The 20,793-nt window shown below is 42.4% G+C and overlaps 1 protein-coding gene across 3 annotated transcripts in view; it reads right to left on the bottom strand.

The window, feature by feature from the left end:
- Positions 1 to 693: 693 nt before the first annotated feature.
- The window catches only part of KPNA6 (karyopherin subunit alpha 6), a 71,035-nt gene continuing 50,935 nt past the window's right edge, over positions 694 to 20,793 (bottom strand). For 2 of the 3 annotated variants that reach the window (XM_089673835.1, XM_089673836.1), the window contains exon 14: positions 694 to 5,757. In XM_089673835.1, the coding sequence (XP_089529961.1) occupies positions 5,570 to 5,757 (188 nt within the window). In that variant the 3' untranslated portion in view covers positions 694 to 5,569. The remainder of the gene's footprint in view (positions 5,758 to 20,793) is intronic. The other variant, XR_016312261.1, reaches the window with a different exon arrangement.

Below are 20,793 nucleotides of genomic sequence, written 5' to 3'. Positions count from 1 at the left end.
CCTAGCAGTGCCACCCACCTGTGCCTAGCAGTGCCACCCACCTGTGCCACCCACCTGTGCCTGCCCACCAGTGCCACCCACCTGTGCCTGCCCACCAGTGCCACCCACCTGTGCCTGCCCACCAGTGCCACCAGTCAGTGCCCAGCGGTTGTGCCAGTCAGTGCCGTCTCAGTACCCATCATCAGTGCTGCATATTAGTGCCGCCTATCCGTGCCACCTCATTAGTACTGCCTATCAGTGCCCTTTAGTGCTGCCTCATCAACGCACATCAGTGAAGGAGAAAAATTACCTGTTTGAAAAATTTTATAATAGAAACAAAGAAACTTTTTTTTTTCCAAATTTTTTGCACTTTTTTTATTTATAGCGCAAAAAGTAAAGTGCCCAGCGGCGATTAAATACCACCAAAAGAAAGCTCTATTTGTGAGAAAAAAATGATCAAAATTTCATATGGGTACAATGTTGCATGACCGCGCAATTGTCAAAGTGCGGCAGCGCTGAAAGCTGAAAATTGGCCTGGTAAATAAGGGGGTATAAGTGCCTGGTAGGCAAGTGGTTAATTTAATGCACTTGAAATGTATTTTACAGATCTAAACTAAAATGTTCAGTTGGACAGTAAAATGAAATACAGTTTTGCTTTAACATCTAATAATCCTCATGTATCCAAGTGTCAATACCATAAACTAGAAACATGTATCAGTTCTGAACAGGTTTCAATTTATTTGATTGTTGTCACAAATAAATCCAGCTCTTAGTACTGAGACAATGAAACATCACAGCCAATATGGCTGTAACAATGCTCTGACATATTAAAAATACAGCATTTTAAACACAGAATGAGCTGGGTCTGATCCCTTTCGTGATGACTTGGAATACTTGTGGGTGGTATCTGGAAGAATGTGTCTTTTTTTTTTTTTTTAGACCTGACGCCATAGAAATATTCAGAAACTTTTAAAAGTATATTAAACATTTACTGTAATAACCAGAACAAGTGAAAATGAGGGGAGAATAAAAAGCCAGCTAAGTAGAACTTTAATTCAAGTAGATACATTTCTTTCTGCATTCCACACCAGCACAGGCTATTGTCACAAGTGTTAAAGAAAATAAACTAAGTGTTAGTGACGTTGCTAGAAGGCGCAAACCGGATGCAGAATTCCAAAACCATCAGTTACAGCAGAACTGCCCTGCTGTTCATTGAGACTGCATGGTGAGAGTTTAACACACAGCTTCAAAGAATGCCCATCACTTACACCCTTAACAAAACTTTTCAGGAAACCAATTATTAAAAGAGAGAAGTATGGCCAAAGCTCTTTTGGCCATACTTCTGTGGGTTACAGGAGTGCACCTAGTTCTGGACTCCTATGACACAGATTCAGCCAACAGCAGGCTAAAGTCTGCTGTTGGTTGATGTCACAGAGCCTGTCAAGGCTCTGCAGGGATCCTAACAATGTTAGGATCCACCCAGATGCCTGACCAGCAGTTGGCTCAGCCTATCATCACACTGCAGAGAGTCTGAGCCAGCTGATCCTGCCCCTCCCCCACAGTCCGGCACACTAGTAAGCGATGAAGGGACAGAGCACAAAGTGGTGACTGACAGTCACCACACTGTGCTCAGAGCAGACCCGAGAGACTGAGCGAGCAACGGTCTGATCACTCCATTCTCTATGTGCATCTGGCGGGGTACAGCTTTATAGACCTAGTGACAGAAATTGACAGTATAAATTCAGTATGCGATAATCCATCCAATTGTAACACTTGCAATGCATGCATTCTCCCAAAGAAAAGGACCTAAACTATATCCCAAAAGATGTCCGCTCACCATATTTGACCCTTAACACAACTGCGCATAACATCACTTTTAGGACCCAGATTACAACAAAATTCCTCCAGGCAGCAAAGATGTAAAACCCAATTAAACTACTAACTCCTGCCGAGTCTGGCACAAGCAGGATTAGCTGGATCCCAAAATTATGCTCTCAAATAAAACTGAAACAAACCATAGTGTTTTGCTTGCTATTTATTAAATAAAAATGCACTCACATAGTGTTGCAGGTAGAATCACTTTGTACAGAAAGTCAGCAGCATTGCAGTGAATATAAGCCACTCAGCAAAGAGCAAAGATCACTTCACTGAGCAAACAGCTTGCTCCACCTCAGACTCCAAGGCTTCGCCTACAATGTTTCATCAGTTGTGCAGTGTCTATCTTAGAATCCATGACAGTAAAGTCTTAATTAACATACGTGTTTTTTTCCACCATCTCCTCTGTGTTGCCTCTTGCTCCCCAAGTTCAAGAATATTTTTGAAGATTAGGGCAACGTTTAGAATCCAGGACAGTAAGGAGGTCACAGAGTGGCTTAGTGCAGCCCAGGTTTACCAGGTACCTAGAGAAAAGGTAAACAGAATTCCAAATGGTTTCTAGTTAAATGAATACACATGATCTTACCTATTCTGTTCTGCAGTGCCTCCAAATGTGGCATTTGTAATAGCCCATATGGCATCTTTAAAAGTTCGAAACTCTGCCTTTGTAAAATTTCAATTAACAGTGCAAATATATTGGCATCCACAACAGCCTAAGAAAAAAAAAAAAGAACAGGTACTGCTTAAAACCTTGCATAAAAAACGAGCTACTCATATAAAATTTTAAATTTGCGATATGCACACATTACCTGTATTTAGGCTCGGTTTCCAGCTGCGATATTAGAAATGGTACAGCAAGCCACTTTACGAATAGATTCCTGAGGACTGCTTAGTAGATGCCACAGACAAGGCAGGGCTGAGCAGTTTAGGATAACCTTATGAGAATAAAGAAGTTCACTGTATTAAAAGGAAACTAAGGAGCCCAACATGTTTCGTTAATCAAGCTGGGTCCCTGAAGACATCATGATTGACGAAACATGTTGGGTGGAGCCTGGGAGTCTGAGGAAGATCTGGCTGTTTACTGAGGGGAGTGATCTTTGCTCTTGTGAGCGGTTTATCTTCATTGCAGCAGACTTTCTGTACAAAGTGATTCTATCTGGAACATTATGTGTGCATTTTTAATTCTTTTAGAATAAAGAGCAAATTGAGAACTCAATGGTTGGTTTTAAATTTATTCGAGAGCATAATTGTTGGATCCAATTAATTGTACTTGTGCCAGAAAGCATTTTTGGAGACTCAGCAGTGGATGGTAATTTAACTAGTTTAGACCTTTGCTGCCTGGAGGAATCTTGTTGCTATCTGGGTCCTAAAAGTGTTATGTGCCCTTTGTGATACGGGTCAACTATCAAAAGTGGTAAACCCTTAGATATACCCAGTGAAGGGAGTAGACTCAGGTGGTAAACTGATGAAATAGATGTACGCGTTTATCTGCAAGATTCTTTTCTCTCTACATCAGTTCAAAGTGCAGAATTTAGAAAGCTTGTCTGAGCTACCAGAAAACAGGGGACAGAGAGCTGAAATGACACACCGCATAGCTCAGTGAGGAGAGCCAAGGGAATGGACACAGCCCCCCTCACATAGCACACAGGAACAGAGCTAAGGCTGTCAATCACAGGCTGTGGTGCTGGAGATCCCTCCTGTTAAGCTTTTCTGACACCAAGAAGAAAAAAAAAAAAAAAAAAAAGTGTCAGAAGTGCTTCATGCCGATCGAGGAACAAAGCAGCAGACGGAAATGCGTGCTCTTAACTTAAACAAGAATACTATAGAGACATATGCTTTGTTCATATTTCAGGTCTGAGGTTTACAACCACTTTAAGGTGAGCAGAAACCTTTTGGGGTTTGGTGGGGGTCCTTTTCTTTGGGAAAATACACTATTCCTTGTGATGGACATTTTTCACAAACTGAATTTAAACATTTTTTTTTGTGGTAATATACACATAGTGATATACCACATTACTAGCCATTTTCGAGCATGAACTCAGAATACACTATAGCAAAAAAACTACACTGAACCTGTAGCGGGAAAATCCAATTTACACTATATGATCTACCATCACCCAAGCTGGATAAAAATATCCCTGAAAGTTAATTTTGCAGACTGAGGCAAACTGTACCAGAGAAGATTATATCCAGCAGAGTTGGAGTCTTAAAAACAGTTTTCTGACCAGGTCTATTCATTAGAGTTAGTTGACAAAGCTTATAAATTTTTATCTTACTGCAGCCAGTCAAGATAAAAAATAGCTAAAACTAAACTAATGAAGGTAGCACAGCGAGATTTACCACTCAGTACCATAGCCAATATCAGGAGGATGGAAAAAAATCTTTGCCAAGCACTGAGCCATCATCCTCCTACAAGACCCCCATTTGAAGCCATCCATTACCGATAAACCTAGATTCCTATAAAAGGAAAGCTCCCAGTATCAATTACAAAAGTGAATGACACTTTGATGACGGACGCAGTTCTCCATTTTATTTCTTGTGTTACCAATTGTCTTTTATCCATTAAAGCTTTTTAATAGTCTTAATACTTAGTCTTGCGCCCTCTTGTGCACCCTTGTTTTCCACAGAGATTTCTCCAGTGTTTTTTTTTGTTTTTTGTTTTTTTAGAGGCGCTGCAGTCAAGTGTGTCAGGATGGGAATAAAATGAACCCTTTATGGATTATGATGGGCACAAAGTCCTAATTCCACATCCGTTTTTATTCATTTTCTGTTTTTTCTTTGCACTGAACTTTCCCAGTTTTCTATAATTATAGGTTAACCTGCCTTCCAAAATGGATTGGTTCATGGCATAAATTGTCCTTTAAAGTATGTTAATAACAGGCACAGTTTAAATGAGTTTCAGGTAGAACCTTGTTGAGAACACTACCATAAACGGTTGTGGCAAACAAATTACAATGAAAAATCTTTGCATTAGGAGGCAGATAATCAGAAACAAATATGAGAAAACTGCCACTGGAGGCAGGTAATGATAAGGCACGCAGGAGGTTGCGTTGCCAGCAAGCACCCAGCCCAATATAAAGCCAAGTACAGTATGGGGCCACTGGCAAATAAACTCCTGATGAAATGACTGCTGAAACAATACCTAAAGCCATGTTCAGTGACCATCAGTTACCACTTATGAAGGTATCCAAACTACGGCTTCATTTTGATTACTACTGCTTACTGCTGTTCAGACATTTTACTCATTTATTCCTTTTTCTTCTTTAAATACCAAATATCTCTTTCACAAAAAAAAGAAAAAAAAAAAATGTACAATTCCTTTTGCTCCATGTGCTTCTGCACAAAAGAAGGCTCAACGCATTTCATTCTAATGCGTTTTAAATTCTGAAAGTCCTTTTTGAAATCAACCAAAAGGGAAGGAAAAAAAATTACAGGACCCTTTGAAGCAGAGAAAGTTCAGAGCTGGAGGCAAGTATGCATTTTACATACAAACCTCACAAAAAGCAGCATAAAGGTTGAGCTCATGGAGTTTAAACTGAGGCATTCACATCGCCATTAGAATCACAGCTTTGTCTGCACATACAAAGCGCAAGAATAAGAGGAAGGGGACAAAATCTCTTCTAATAAACTGTATTTAACTTTACTCCGGCGTGAAGTGCTGCTTCCAACTGAATGGAACCTGATGTAGAAGGGTGGTGTGACTGTCCTATTCCGATTATAGCTGGAATCCCTCCATAGGAGCCTCTGTTTGCTGAAAGATGAACTGTTGTGGAGCTTCATCCACAGATGGAACCAACTGAGGATCATCATCTTCTACACCAAAGTAATGTTCTATCAATTCAAAAGCTTTCTGGTAAATTTCCTGATTTTCATGGCTCTGCAGAAACTCTATTTTATCTAAACCTAAGGGAGAAAAAAGAAACCCATAACACAGTGAAATAAAAGTCAATCCATTTCTAGAATTTCCTATTAAAAATTTTATGAACCTCTAAAATGCAGCAAAAGAGGAACTGTTGGCAAAAGCAACCAACCAGATTTCAGCCCTTACTCTGAGAAAACTGTGAAACAAACTGAATCAATCCCACTAGTTGCTAATAGCAGTCCGTTTTGCCTTCAAAGTTCTCAGCTAGTAGTACTGACATAGGTTTTCCAGACTTCCCAGCAGAAGCATAGGTGTGTCATTTAGTACCATTTCAAAAGGAGAAAGCCCGAAAACAAGTACTGTGAAAGCATGTTCTAATATATATTTTACACCACCCTTGAGGCTCTGAAAATTTTCCTGCTTGGAGCTCCTAAATTCTGCTTGCACATGACTGGATGATGAAAATCAGCAGAGCTTCACCTCATTCAGTTTTGCAAAGGAAGTTTCTCTAGAGCTCATTGGACAGCCTTTTTGCCTTTAATAAATCAGCCCCAGTGTCTGGGAATGAAGATGTGATGTGACCATGTAGTCCCAAGAACTACATGAGTAGATGCCCTTACGGTTACAAAAAAAGACCCCCCACAGCCAGCAACAAAATACCCTGGACCCTTTCAAAGGTGGTACATAGATTTGGAAAAGACATTAGGGTTGGTTCATGCACTCATGTTTAACGTGTAGATTTTTGACAAATTTTTTGCATTTGCTTTTGAGAACGCTTCTCATGAAATTGCATTCATCCTTCGTGCAAACTTTTGCTTCTCACTGAAATCCCTTTCTCTGAGTTCACCAACGGACACAGCTCTAAAGCAAAAAACTTTACAGCAGACACTTCCTTGCAAAAGAACATATGAGTAAACGGTCTCCAGCATTGTTCCGGTTCCTTCTTGCTGGAGGCTGCTGTTTTGTTGAAGCCCAAAGCCCTTGAGCAGTGGTTAAAGCAGAATTAAACCCTCCTATTCTTTTCAGACCAGTACATGTGTTCAGTTGTAACATCATTTGATGGTTTGACAATTTGGTTGAGAACACAAGCAAATGTGACAGTTAGCATTCCAGGCATGTTGGGAATGTAAGGGTTTTTTGAAACTGTTAAATTGATAGGTTCAATGCCAGGTGCAATTTCAGGCAAATTGAAAAATCGCACCTGAAATCACATCTAATGAATGTTAGTGTCTTAACAAGTGTGACTTGCTGCATCCCTATTTCTAAAACACTTTTTGCATTACTTTTTATGCAGTTTACAGTAATACCTCGATGTACAAAAGCCTTGGCTAGCATAATTTTCGGTTTACGAATGAAAATCCATTGGGGAGGCTCCCCTGCCGCAAAGTACCCCCCCCCCATGTTGAGGACATGTGGCCCTGCCGGGCTGCTTGCTCGGATAAGGGTCTGGTAGGGATTTTGGGGAGGGACCCCCACGCCAATTCTTTTTAAAACCGTTTGTGTGGGAGTTCCCCTCAAAATTCATACCAGACCTGAATGGCTTGGTATGTATGGTGGGGGGGACCCCACGCCGTTTTTTTTAAATTATTTTTTTAATTGCCAGCAATTCTTTTACATTCAGCTGTCAATGGGGAACCCCGCTGGCAGCTGAATCATTAACACATGGTTGTCACTACTAAAATGCTGCATGACTTGATAAAATAACTTATGCAGTATTTTAGTAGCGTTTACAGTTTTCTGATCTCCAGAACAGATTACTTGGTTTTCAAAGCATTCCTATAGGAAACGGCGTTTCACTTTATAAATTTTTCCCTATACGAAAAGTTCTGCACAACGAATTAAATTTGTAAACCGAGCTATTACTGTATTGCGATTTCACATACTTCGAATTCAATGGAAATCGCATGATTTCGCTAAAAAGTCGCAATAAAGTCTTCAGAAATCGCACCTGAAATTGCAGACAAATCGCGCCATCTTAAATCGCAGCGGTGTGACTGGTGAGTAAGTCTGCTTTAAAATCTTTAGACTGTCAACAGATTGGCCTCTGCAAATTTGGCAGTGCCAAAAAATACCTAAAAACAGAGCAACTGAGCATGTGCAGAGCAGGGTGAGACAGTATATTACTGGAATTTAAAGTATAGGTACTTACTTTTAATGTTTTACAGAGCAATACTAGCAAAATGAGACAGCCTGAAGTGATCTAGCAAGAATTAATTTTCTGACTAAAGTTCCACTTTAATCTTGGCCATAGGATTTATAGCGCCACCTACAGGAGTAGAACACTAGGCAGAAAAAAAAAAAAACAATTCAGTACTGCCTTTGGGTAGTCCTAGCTGGTATAACCCCTTCTTTGCTATAAGAAGCTCAGTTAGTCACAAAGCAGCACAAAGAAAAAACACAGCCATAAGACAGGCAGCTGCTGTGTCCTTCAAGGAACTCAAAAAGGGATTTTACAGTGAGCAACAAAAAAACAGTTTTCTTTTGCATTCATTGGCAGACACAGCTCTCCTTAATCTTGACTGTAGGGATGTCCCAAAGCAATGTCCCAATGATGGGGGGCGGGGGGGGGGATAACAAAAAGGAAAACTAGCAAACCACGCAAGCACCTGAAAAAAAAAACCTCTCCTTTAAAAACGGGGAGAACAAAGGAATATGAAAGCAGTCCGCAAGTAGTCCCATACCTGTGGCATGGACAGTGATGGTGAGGTGCCGCTGGTAGCGGAATAAAAAAAAAGAAAAAAGATATCCTTAAAGAACTGTAGTGCCTATTGCAAATAAGTGTCTGCTGGGACAAAGAGTGTGGATGGAAAATAACTTTTTCAGGGGGTCTCAGGGGCTGGCAGGACTATTTTATTTAAATAAGACACAAGGGGGTACTTGGGACCCCAATAGAAGCAGAAAGAATGCTACCTCGGGGTCAGCAATTCTTGGAATAGAGGAAAACTAACTGTAAATCCTTAAACGAAATGAAGGGTAGATCTTTAAAAAGGAAGGGGGGGGGGTAAAAAAAACAAAAAACAACCAAATTTAAATGCAAACGCAAATACAAGCACAATTGGAAAATACATGCCCCTGCAGGATAAAAGCCCTGAGATACAATCCTTGGAGAAACAGATTGAAGGAATTAAAAAGTATGATGATCAATCTAGACCAGGGGTCCTCAAACTGCGGCCCACCGAGGCCATTTATCCGGCCCGCCAGCAGGGGCGGGACAGGAAGGGACACTAAGTACAGGGGTGGGCAGGGGGCTGCTGTACCTTACCTGGCTCCAGTCCCACGACGATCCAGTCCAGGAAGTGCTGCTCCTTCATTCACTCCGAACACTCCCTCACTCCTGCCACTCGGCTCCGCCTCCTCACCAGTGATTGGGCGCCAGAACTGTAGCTCAGAAAAGGCACACAGGCGGCCAATCACCTGTGAGGAGGCGGAGCCGAGCGGCCCCGCGAACATCAAGTGAGAGAAAGGCCGGAGTGAAGGACAGCTGACAGATAAGTGTGCCGTGCTGATGGTGCTGCTGCAACCAGTTATGCTGGCTGCAGTAGCACCTAGGCTGGAGCAGGGATCAGCAAGTTACGTGTCATTGGTGTCAGTGGGAGGAATAGTGCCCCATCAATGGTATCAACGATGGGACACTATCCCCCCCCGCTGACACCAACGATGGGACACTATCCCCTACCCCCCCCCCCGCTGACACCAACGATGGGACACTATCCCCCCCCCCCCCCCCCCCCCGCTGACACCAACGATGGGACACTATCCCCCCCCCCCGCTGACACCAACGATGGGACACTATCCCCCCCCCCGCTGACACCAACGATGGGACACTATCCCCCCCCCCCCGCTGACACCAACGATGGGACACTATCCCCCCCCCCCGCTGACACCAACGATGAGACACTATCCCCCCCCCCACTGACACCAACGATGGGACACTATCCCCCCCCACTGACACCAACGATGGGACACTATCCCCCCCCACTGACACCAACGATGGAGCACTATTCCTCCCACTGACACCAACGACGGGGCACTATTCCCCTCCACTGACACCAATGACGTACTATTCCTCCCACTGACACCAAAGATGGGGCACTATTTCCCCCCCCCACTGACACCAATGACGTATTATTCCTCCCATTGACACCAATGACGTACTATTCCTCCCATTGACACCAAAGACGGGGCACTATTCCCCTCCACTGACACCAATGACGTACTATTCCTCCCATTGACACCAAAGATGGGACACTATCCCCTTCCCCCCCACTGACACCAACGACGGGGCGCTATTTCTCCCCCCCCCCCACACACTGGCACCAACGACGGGGCGCTATTTCTCCCCCCCCCCCACACACTGGCACCAATGATGGGGCGCTATTCCTCCTCCCCCCCACACACTGACACCAGTGATGGGGCGCTATTCCCCCCACACTGACACCAGTGATGGGGCGCTATTCCCCCCACACACTGACACCAGTGATGGGGCGCTATTCCCCCCACTGACACCAGTGATGGGGCGCTATTCCCCCCACTGACACCAGTGATGGGGCGCTATTCCCCCCACTGACACCAGTGATGGGGCGCTATTCCCCCCACTGACACCAGTGATGGGGCGCTATTCCCCCCACTGACACCAGTGATGGGGCGCTATTCCCCCCACTGACACCAGTGATGGGGCGCTATTCCCCCCACTGACACCAGTGATGGGGCGCTATTCCCCCCACTGACACCAGTGATGGGGCGCTATTCCCCCCACTGACACCAATGATGGGGCGCTATTCCCCCCACTGACACCAATGATGGGGCGCTATTCCCCCCACTGACACCAATGATGGGGCACTATTCCCCCCACTGACACCAATGATGGAGCACTATTCTCCCCACTGACACCAATGATGGGGCACTATTCCTCCTACTGATACCAATGATGGGGCACTATTCCTCCCACTGACACCAATGATGGGGCACTATTCCTCCCACTGACACCAATGATGGGGCACTATTCCTCCCACTGACACCAATGATGGGGCACTATTCCTCCCACTGACACCAATGATGGGGCACTATTCCTCCCACTGACACCAATGATGGGGCACTATTCCTCCCACTGACACCAATGATGGGGCACTATTCCTCCCACTGACACCAATGATGGGACACACTTGGGGGGAAATGTCTGTGCGTCTTATGGAGCGGCCGGCCCAGTATTCCTGCCGCCGTTGTATGTCCGCAGTCTCTGGTCATCTCCTGTACTGTGTCCGCATTTGTTCATAGTTTTTTTCTTTTTAAACTATAGTCCGGCCCTCCAACGGTCTGAGGGACAGTGAACTGGTCCCCTGTTTAAAAAGTTTGAGGACCCCTGATCTAGACTGTCATTTGAGATACTAAAACGAGAGCCAGATGAAAGCCGATAAACAGGGAAAGTGTAAGAACAAGGAAACATGGAACAGCAAGTAGCCATGTCACAAATACCCACAAAAACTGGCATGGCGAAAATGTTCACGGAATTAGAGCTATCCATAAAAAATGAGATGGGGACACTGCAAGAATCTGGGCCAGATATTAACCAGAGTTGAAGTAGAGGGGAGAATGGAGGAATAGATGCATTTAACTAATAAATTAATGCATTTAATTAATAAACAGAGAAACCTCACATTTAAAATGGAAGACCAGGAAAATCTTAATAGAAGAAATAACGTAAGGATCAGGGGTCTACCGTAAGAAGAGAAAAAGGAAGAGGATCTACGAGAAATAATAAAGAGTGTGTAATCCAATAATGGGAAGATCAGCGACAGATAAACTGAAAATTGATAGAGTACATCGGATTAGAAGGCCAATAGGAATACCGGCGGAAATCCCCAGAGATGTAATAGTCCGATTTCAATACTTCAAAGATAATATGGAAAGGCTTACGTGATTTTACGGAAATAAAATATAAGGAAACAAACTTACATATTTTTGCTGATATTGCTTCAAAGACTCTGGCTAGAAGATGATCTTTGAAACTGTTGCTGGAGCTTTTTTGAGATAAAAAAAAGTTCAATATAATTTGCGCTTTCCTGCATGCTTAATAGGATGGAAAGATTGAAAAATTGGCATGGATGAGGTTCCCACAAGATCGCAGGGACTTTTGTGAGAAATTAGATTTACAGAAAAAAATAGTCCTTAAAAAGGGTGGTCAGAGTGGTCTAGAGAGTGGAGGACAAGGAGCAGGAAAATGGCATAGGGTATCTAAGAAGAAGAGGTAGGAAGGCATGATGTGGGGATGGGGGGGGGGGGGGGAAAGAGGGTTTAGAGAGGAACCGCACCATGGTTCCTCTGCCCTAGTCCCGGTAAAGGCAACGTGGGGGAGGTATGGGGGGGGGGGGGGCATGGAGAACATGGTCGTGGCAGGAGGTCTGGGGGCTGGACATGCGGTCACCTCCAATCTGATAGACTGGAGTTGGCATGCGCATTTGGAGTCTCACCACAGATTAGAAACAGTTTGTGGGAATAATCTACGACAGATTGCAGGGAAATGTGTAGGTCAGAGGTTGTTTTTAGGTGCAAGGGGGGGGAGTGGGGGGTTGGGTGGAACAGCATTGGTGGGAGAGGTATAAAAATGGGGAGATATTGCAGGGATGTCCAATTCCTTTCGCCCGACATGTGGCGCCGGGCAGGTAGGTTTTTTTTTGCCCTTAGCCCTGCTGCGGCTAAGCAGCAGGGCTCACCAGGCAGGTGGAAGCAATCTGGCAGCAGCACTGCTGCCAATTGCTTCTACACAGCCCACAGTGTCAGCCTCTCCCCCGCCCCATGTCCTGGGCTCCGCTTGCCCATCTGTGGGCCTGAGACTGGTTCTGCGGGTGCCGCAGGATGTGGTATAGGGGAGGGAGGAGGAGAGTGGACACATCCGCTCCCCCCTCCCCTTCTTCTGATCTGGAAGTGATGTGATGTCACTTCCAGGTCCCCGGTCAACAGATTCTCGGTCATTGAGGCCGGGAAAGAATGTAATGTGGTGCGAAGTGCACTACATTACATTCAGTGTAGTACAGGGAAGACATGCAGGGTCTTTTAGACCGTGTGTGTGTGTGTGCGTGTGTGCGTGTGTGTGTGTGTGTGTGTGTGTGTGTGTGTGTGTGTGTGTGTGTGTGTGTGTGTGTGTGTGTGTGTGTGTGTGTGTGTGCAAATGAAAAAAGAAGAAGAGAACCTGTCACCAAAAATCATCACCTGTATGCGATTAAAAATGTTTTTGGTTTTTTTTAAATGGAAGTTATACCCAAGCATATAACACCCACATTTTTTTTTTTAAAGCCCCCCCCCCACATATGCACGCACGCACAAACATAAAAGCACATACTCGGGCACCTACACATAAAAACGTGAATTGCGATACACGTTACATATTGCTGAGCATGCCAGAGTGAGCGCAATAATTCTAGCACCAGACCTCCTCCGTACTATAAGGGGCTTTAAAAGTGTCACCTATAGAAAATATAGGGTACTAAAGTTTGTTGCCATTTCATGAGCACACGCAGATTTAAGGTTTGACATGTTGGATATCTATTTACTCGATGCAACCTCATCTTTTATATTTTACAAAAAAAAAAAAAAAAAAATTGGATAATTTATTGCTTTTTGTGCCCTAAAATCAACTTAAGTGTATTTGTTACTGAAATTTTGTGTTTCCTAGACCTTTGTGATAATATCATGTGACATAAAAGATTGGAACTACCGCTATTTTATTCTCTAGGATCTCTGCTTTCACAAAATATATCATGTCTGGGGGTTTTGTGTCATCTTCAGGCTTAAAACTATTTTTTAAACATGTGCAAATAACGCAAAAACAGCTCTGGCAGCGAAAGTGCTCTGAATACACTAGTTAACCAATTCAATACTGGGCAATTTTACACCTTCCTGCCCAGGCCAGTTTTCAGCGCTCTCACACTTTGAATGACAATTGCGCAGTCATACAACATTGTACCCAAAACTAAAATTTTATAATTTTCTTCACACAACTAGAGCTTTCTTTTGGTGGTATTTAATCACCGCTGGGGTTTTTATTTTTTGCTAACAAAAATTTTGAAAAAAAAAGTTTTTGTTTCTGTTATAAAAGTTTGCAAATAAATTGTTCTTCATAAATTTAGGCCGAGATGTATTCTGCTACATGTCTTTGGTGAAAATAACCCACATTAGGATGTATTTTTTAGTTTGTAGGAAAGTTATAGAGTTCAAAAACTATGGTATAGATCTGAATATTGATCAATCCTGAAGTACTGACAGCCAATCTAATTTCTTGAGGTCCAAGAATGTCAGAACAGTACAGATATCCCCCAAATGACCCCTTTTTGCAAAGTAGACAGTCCGACATACTTCATAAGAGGCATGGCGAGTTTTTTGAAGTTGTATTTTTTTGTCAATTTTTCGGAAAATTAAAAAAATTTAAAAAATTAGTTTCACTTTTTTTTTACATATTGTCACCAGTGCAGTACAGTGTCATCATATAACTGGCATGGCGGTGATCAGGGACACTGACTGGTGACAGTATGAAAAAAAAATAATAATTATATATTTTTATTTTTTTTAAGATTTTTTTTTCATATTTCACTATGACCAAAGTAGTACAATGTTACCACAGTAACATTGTACTACTTTGGGGAAGTGATCAGTAATTTTTTATATATATATATTTTTTTTTTTTTTTTTTTTTACACAGTTTGCTTATAGCAAAGAATTACTTTGCTATAAGCAAGCATTTACCTGAATGACATCGATTCATTCAGGGTTTTTTTTTTTTGTGCTTAGTTGTGATTTGGCCACAGCTAATCACATGACGTGCATGTGATTAGCTGTGACCATTCACAGCTAGGCACTAGTATACAATGGATGGCACAAATGAAGCCATCCATTGTATACAACTGTCATGTGACCTGCTGTGATTGGTCACAGCAGGTCACATGGTACCAGCAACGGGGCAGATACTCTGATCTGTCATCGGCCGTGTCTGAGGTACACGGCTGGTGACAGATCGCGCCGCTCTGCAGAAGCGCAATCTCCATATGGCGTCCACCCGGATCGCTGATGACATTTGCCGCCCGCCATTCGGCCATAGGGCGGGCGGCAAATGGTTAATATCTATTGTCCAAGTAAAAATACAGTAATATTCTTGGAGGGTGTGTTAATAAAATTTTCTGAATTTAAAAAAAAAAAAAAAAGGTAGCCTGGTTGGGGCTGGAGATTTAAATCTGTGTTTGAACCCCCAGCTTGGCGCGTCATCCTGTACACGGAGAGAAGGGGTAAGAAATCATAGCTATTGAAGAGATTATATCAGTTTAAAATTGACCGACACTTGGAGAGTAAAACATCCAAGTGAAAGATAACACCTTCTCCCCAGTACACGGATCCTATTCAAGACTAGATTATATAATGATTGAACACAGACAACTGGAGTCGTTGGTTAGTGCCAACACAGAGATTATGTCTATTTCTGATCATGCTCTAGTCACAGTGAGACTACGGGTAGGAAGGGACCATGATAAAATAACTAACTATGTGGAGATTAAATAAGATGCTTATACAGGATCCTGAATTAGAGAAAAGGTTAAGGCAGGAATTTTTTGAGCTCAATGAGACTGAGGAGGTCTCGGTGGCCACATAAAGCATATATCTGAGGAATATTGATTTCGATGGGAGCAGAAAAAAAAAAAAAAAGAAGAACGAGGGAAAAAAAATAAAAGACGGTGATGAGGGAGCTCTACAAGTTAGAACAGTTACACAAAAAGAAGACAGGTACAGACGTATGTCAGAAGATAATTATTAAAAGAGAAAAATTAAAATCTTATGGAACAGGAGTCGAGAAGAATATTCAACAGGGTCTCAAAAGAAAGATATCAGTAGGGGAATAGACCTAGAAAATATTTGATGAGGAAACTAAAAGGAAAAGAAATTATCTTTCAATGTTTTCTATAAAGTTTTTAAAAGAGAAATGGTGTACGTCACTACTGATATCGTTAACAGGTACCAAAAATATTATTGTCGGCTGTACAATGCGATTCCCAGAAACAAAAAAAAGGAGGAGGAAAAGAAGAAAGTGGAGTTACTAAGAATAGCAGAAGAAAACATTTAGAGGCCCTAGAAAGACCTATTGACCTGGAGGATATCACCCTGACCTTAAAAAAACAAGGCTGAAAGAAAAGAGCCCTGGCCTGGATGGATATACTGTGGGTTATTATAAAAAATTTAGAGATCCCTAAAATGTGTTATATGAATGCAATGGGGGAGGGGCTGGAAATGAGGGAGGAGTCATTGCAGGCACATATAACTATTATACTTAAAAGGGAAGGATAGCACACAGTGTTACAGGCCCATATCCCTACTAAACATTGACACCAAATTGTATGCTAAGGTATTGGCAACAAGACTGAAGGAGTTGATGCCGCAGTGGATACACCTGGATCTGATAGGATTCATTCCGGGAAGAGAAGGCATGGACAATGGTCTGAGATCATTGCTCCTCCTACAAAGAGTAAAAAGGAGAGAAAAACATTATTCCCATCAATTGATGCCAAAAAGACTTTTGACGGGGTTAATTGGGGTTTCATGATTGATACATTAGAGGTCTTAGGAATAGGGCCTAAAATGTTAGAGGATAAAAGGGCTTTATAGCACTCCCTCAGCGGCAGTTAAGGTCAACAGATCCCGCTCTTAGTTCTTTAAAATTTAGAATGGATCCAGACAAGGATGCCCACTTTCTCCTTTGTTTTATCCCTGGAACCTGTCCTGGCAAGGGTAAGAAAGTGTGTAGACATAACAGGAATAAAGATAGGGGAAGTGGAGCATAAGGTGGCAGCATATGCAGATGACATGTTATATATTGTAAATCCTAGAATAACGTTGCCTAATTTAATGAGACTATTGAAACAGTATGGCGTGCTATCAAATCTGAAAATAAACCCTGCAAAGTAAGCGATCTTAAACATCCATATACCAAAAGTTGAAAAGCTGAGTCTACAAAGACTTTCCATTTAGTTGGAGGGAAAAGGAAATAGGCTACATGGGAAAAAAACTAACTCCTTCAATCATATTGTAAAAGTGCTGAGCAAACTGTTGGAGCTATATAAATCCTGTATAATTATAATAAATTATGTCCCATTAGTAAATGAAATTAAAGAGGAGCTGGGGAGATTGTCAAAAGTGGCGATTTCTGGACAGGTGGTATAAAACTGGTAAAGATGGTGATAGTACCAAAAATCCTGTATAAGTTTCACATGCTCCCAGTACATCTACCATGATCTTTCTTCAGGATAATAAAAGAAGATGATACTCAAGTTTATCTGGGCAAACAAGAAACCAAGAATTAGGTATGAGATATTGTGTAGGGCAAAAGGGAATGGGGGTTTTGGTATGCCAAATGTTACAAATATTATCAAGCGGTGATATCACAAATAATAGATTGGATATTTAACTCACAAGGGAAAGGTTGGATGAATATAGAAGGGATTCTGGAGTAAGGCACAGTTAGGGAAGATGGTTTGGGTAACACATAAATTTTGCACATTAGATGTGAATATTAGTCCACCGACAAAGAAAGTTTTACGTATTTGGGATAGAATGTATAAGCAAAAGGGATGGAAATATAACTCAATTTTGATTCCCTTTGTGGGAACTGAATAGTTCCCCTCAGGGAAGGATAGTATTTCCGAAAAATGGTTTAAAGGTCAGAATGCATGTTTGAAAGATATATTGAATAAGGGGAAATTGTACACTTTTTCGGATTTGAAGAGAAACAAAAAAAAAAATTTTTTTTTACATTAGATGAGTGGCAGTTTGGTCAATTTGGTCATTTTGTTTCAGCGATCCCACAACCATTGAGGACTTCAGAGGATCTGTATCTATTTGAAAAACTGTTGAATGTAACTATAGCTCCTAAACAAGGTACCTCCAGGATTTATAAGATTCTTGTGGATATGGAGGGTACTGATCCTCCTGAGTTCTTGGAAAAATGGGAACAGGAGATTGGAACAAAATTGAATGAGCAACAAAAGAATAAAATATTCAAACTAATACGAGGTGACAAATATGAGCACAGTTGAAACGAATTATAAATGTTTGGCTAGATGTTATATTACACAGAGTAAGGCACAAACAACAAAATAGATGTTTCACCTTTATGTTGGAGAGGATGTGGGGAAAAGGGTACAATGGCACACACATGCTGAGATTGCCCGAAAAGACAGGATTACTGGAAGGGAATATTACAATATATTCAGGAAATAAGTGGAATTACTGTACAGAAAGACATGTTTATTTTATAAGTTTGAACCTTTAGTAAAACTACATAAGAACAGGGTACTATTGTATATCATCTAATCAGTGCGGCTAAGAGCTTGATTCCCAAATTTTAGCTTGCCCCAGAATCACTGAGAATAAATGACTCGGTTAACAGGAGTGGAAAATATCTACAGGGTGGAGGAGCAGTGTCAAATCGAGGAGGAGAGAATAGAAAAATTTAGGAAAGTGTGGAGTAAATGGTTCATTTTCAAAACATCTCAAAATATATCTGGAACTGGTGGGAATAAAGGTGGTAGAATAGTAGAGGGAGTTTTAATGGTGTACCCGACAGAGCGAAGGTGATAACGGAGAGGATACAAATGTTGAAAGATAAAAACACGAGAAAGGATAGAAATTAGGATTTCAGTATGGACTGGGGAAAATCGAAAATCGAAGGGGAGAGGAGGGTATAAGAGGATGCAAATGGAATTTATGTATTGGTGAAATTTTTTATATTTTTGCGTGTATTAGATGCTCTTTTTGTATTGGAAAAAAATAAGATAAAAAAAAGAAAGCAGTCCGCAAAACCTTGTGGCCAATAGAAGCATCTTAGAATGCAAACACATCAACCTTGGAAAAATGTGATAAAAATGGTAATCATGGATGGCCAAATCAGCAACCTTGCAAACCTGAGACACAGCCTCATGATGTCAGAACACCCAGGAGGCAAGAAGTGTCCTGGTAGAGTGTGCCATAACAGGGAAGGGGGAAGCACACCTATTGCAGGCAGAATCCTGAACAGCCATCTGCTGGATCCAACAAAAAAATGGTGGCAAAAGGAGACCGGCAGGCCCTTTTGCGATCCATCCATGACAAAAAAAAACCAGCAAGGGGGCCATAGCAGACAAAGTAAACATAAACCACCTGCACCACGTGTAATGGGAGAGAAAACCACCATATCTGTGTTTTTAACCAGGTGAGGGAACTTATAGACAAGGCAGCTGTGACGAACGTGGCATCAGACCACTGACCTTCTCGCCAAACTCAAGACCAAAGGACTAGCCAATCTGAAACCACGATGTCACGTGCATAACAATGCCACACCCAGCTGTACCCTGCACAACGATTTTCCAGCTAATTGGACCACAATCGATGTACTGGCAGCCTGGGAGCGATTGTTACTGGGTCAGGGTAATTATGCAATTAACCCTTCACACTGCCACCACCTCCTTTTTGTACAGAGAAAGAGAAAACTCGTCAATCTCAGCAATAACACTATAATGGTTGAGGTAATCGTCTGTGTAACACTGTCACCGCAGACCGGTTATACAGAGGGTTAAACAAAAAACACAGTAGCGCTCTTTTAGAGGCAGGAATTCGTAAATTGCATTAAGAGCTTTAGAAACAGTTCAACACTTTCAGTAAGAAAGATTTATTACTAAAAAGGTCAAAAAGGGTGCAATAAAAATATTTACAGAAAAAAGATGTAACATATACACACACACACATATATACACACACACATATACACATATACATACATACAGAGAACAACAGCACAGCAAAGAAGTAACAAAGGAGGTTAAAGTATTTGCTAATCAGCCTTGGGTTTGCAGATTAAGTTTCAAAGCAAAAGGGCACGTCTCCCAGGTTGGTTCTGATGTTAAAGGGAGAATTCTTCAACTTAACTCTTAGGCCCGACAGCCCATTTTGTAGTTCCCTAGCAGGGGGTGTCTCTGAAGTCAAGGACCAATGCCCCGTTTAGGGAGGGAAGGTCTGGGCATAGACTTAAACTAGAGCCAAAATCTTTCATAGCTCATAACTTTCCCTAGGTACAAATAACACTCTGCTGTGGGTAGATTAATATACAGACGCATCTGAGAAATGATTAGATATGAAATTATACTCTGCTTTCCTAGGTATTCCAGTCAAGGAGTGTGACCTATCAAACTGTCTTCTCGTGGGCAATCTGAAGATATGCCTGTTTTTTTTGCAAGTCTCTTAATTCCAAGATATGAGACATAGGGGAAAAATGGATTTTAAAAGGGTTATCTGATTCGTGCTCCTCTGGAATGTCTTTGAACTCCTGGGAAGGTTTGTGTTATCTTGCTACGATGTGCTAGATTACTCAGGTTCTTTGGACAGCGAGGCCCCAGCTCCCTTGGGGGTTTTATAGCTCGGGGCTCCCTGCTGGGCCCTGGCAGGCCTGTGACACGTCTAACACACAGGCCATATGTTACTGTGTATGAACAGAGAGGAAGGGGGAGAATGGGGGGGGGGGGGGAAGAATATGTTTGACCCTTTGCCAAGATGGAGGTTGAAGCCAAAATGGTTAAACCGCGTCCATCTCTGGGTGTACACTTGCTACAGCAGCAAACTCCGAAACTGAGCACCAAGGACAGCAACCAAGAAGGCGACCTAAGGGGAGAGCGTGGGCAGATGCAGAACCCTAATCTCCAAAACGGAGGCTTCCAATGGACCGAAAGAACCAAGGTCAGGGTGCCCGTGGGTAATGGTATGAATCAAGTCAGTAGCCAAAGAAGAATGAAGAAAATAGCAAGTGAAGAACCCGACCCTTAATGCCACACAGACAAGCTCCTTGGTCAACCCCTGGCTGAAGAAAGGCTAAAGTCCAGGTCACAGAGAAGGAACACAGATGTATTTCTGCAGCCTCACACCACAAGAAAGTTTTGCAAGTGCGATAAAACTTGGTAGGAATCACTACGCCGGATAACCCCATGTCACTCAGACTTCAGATGTAACACTCAAACCGTCCAGCCAGTGACAGGAAGCGGGGTGGAAGATCGATCCTTGGGACAGGTGGGTCTGCA

This window comes from Staurois parvus, unplaced genomic scaffold (assembly GCF_062004578.1).
Source record: "Staurois parvus isolate SC_StPar_1 unplaced genomic scaffold, SC_StPar_1.0 ptg000145l, whole genome shotgun sequence".
Lineage (NCBI taxonomy): Eukaryota > Metazoa > Chordata > Amphibia > Anura > Ranidae > Staurois > Staurois parvus.
This window is presented reverse-complemented; position numbering and strand designations above follow the sequence as displayed.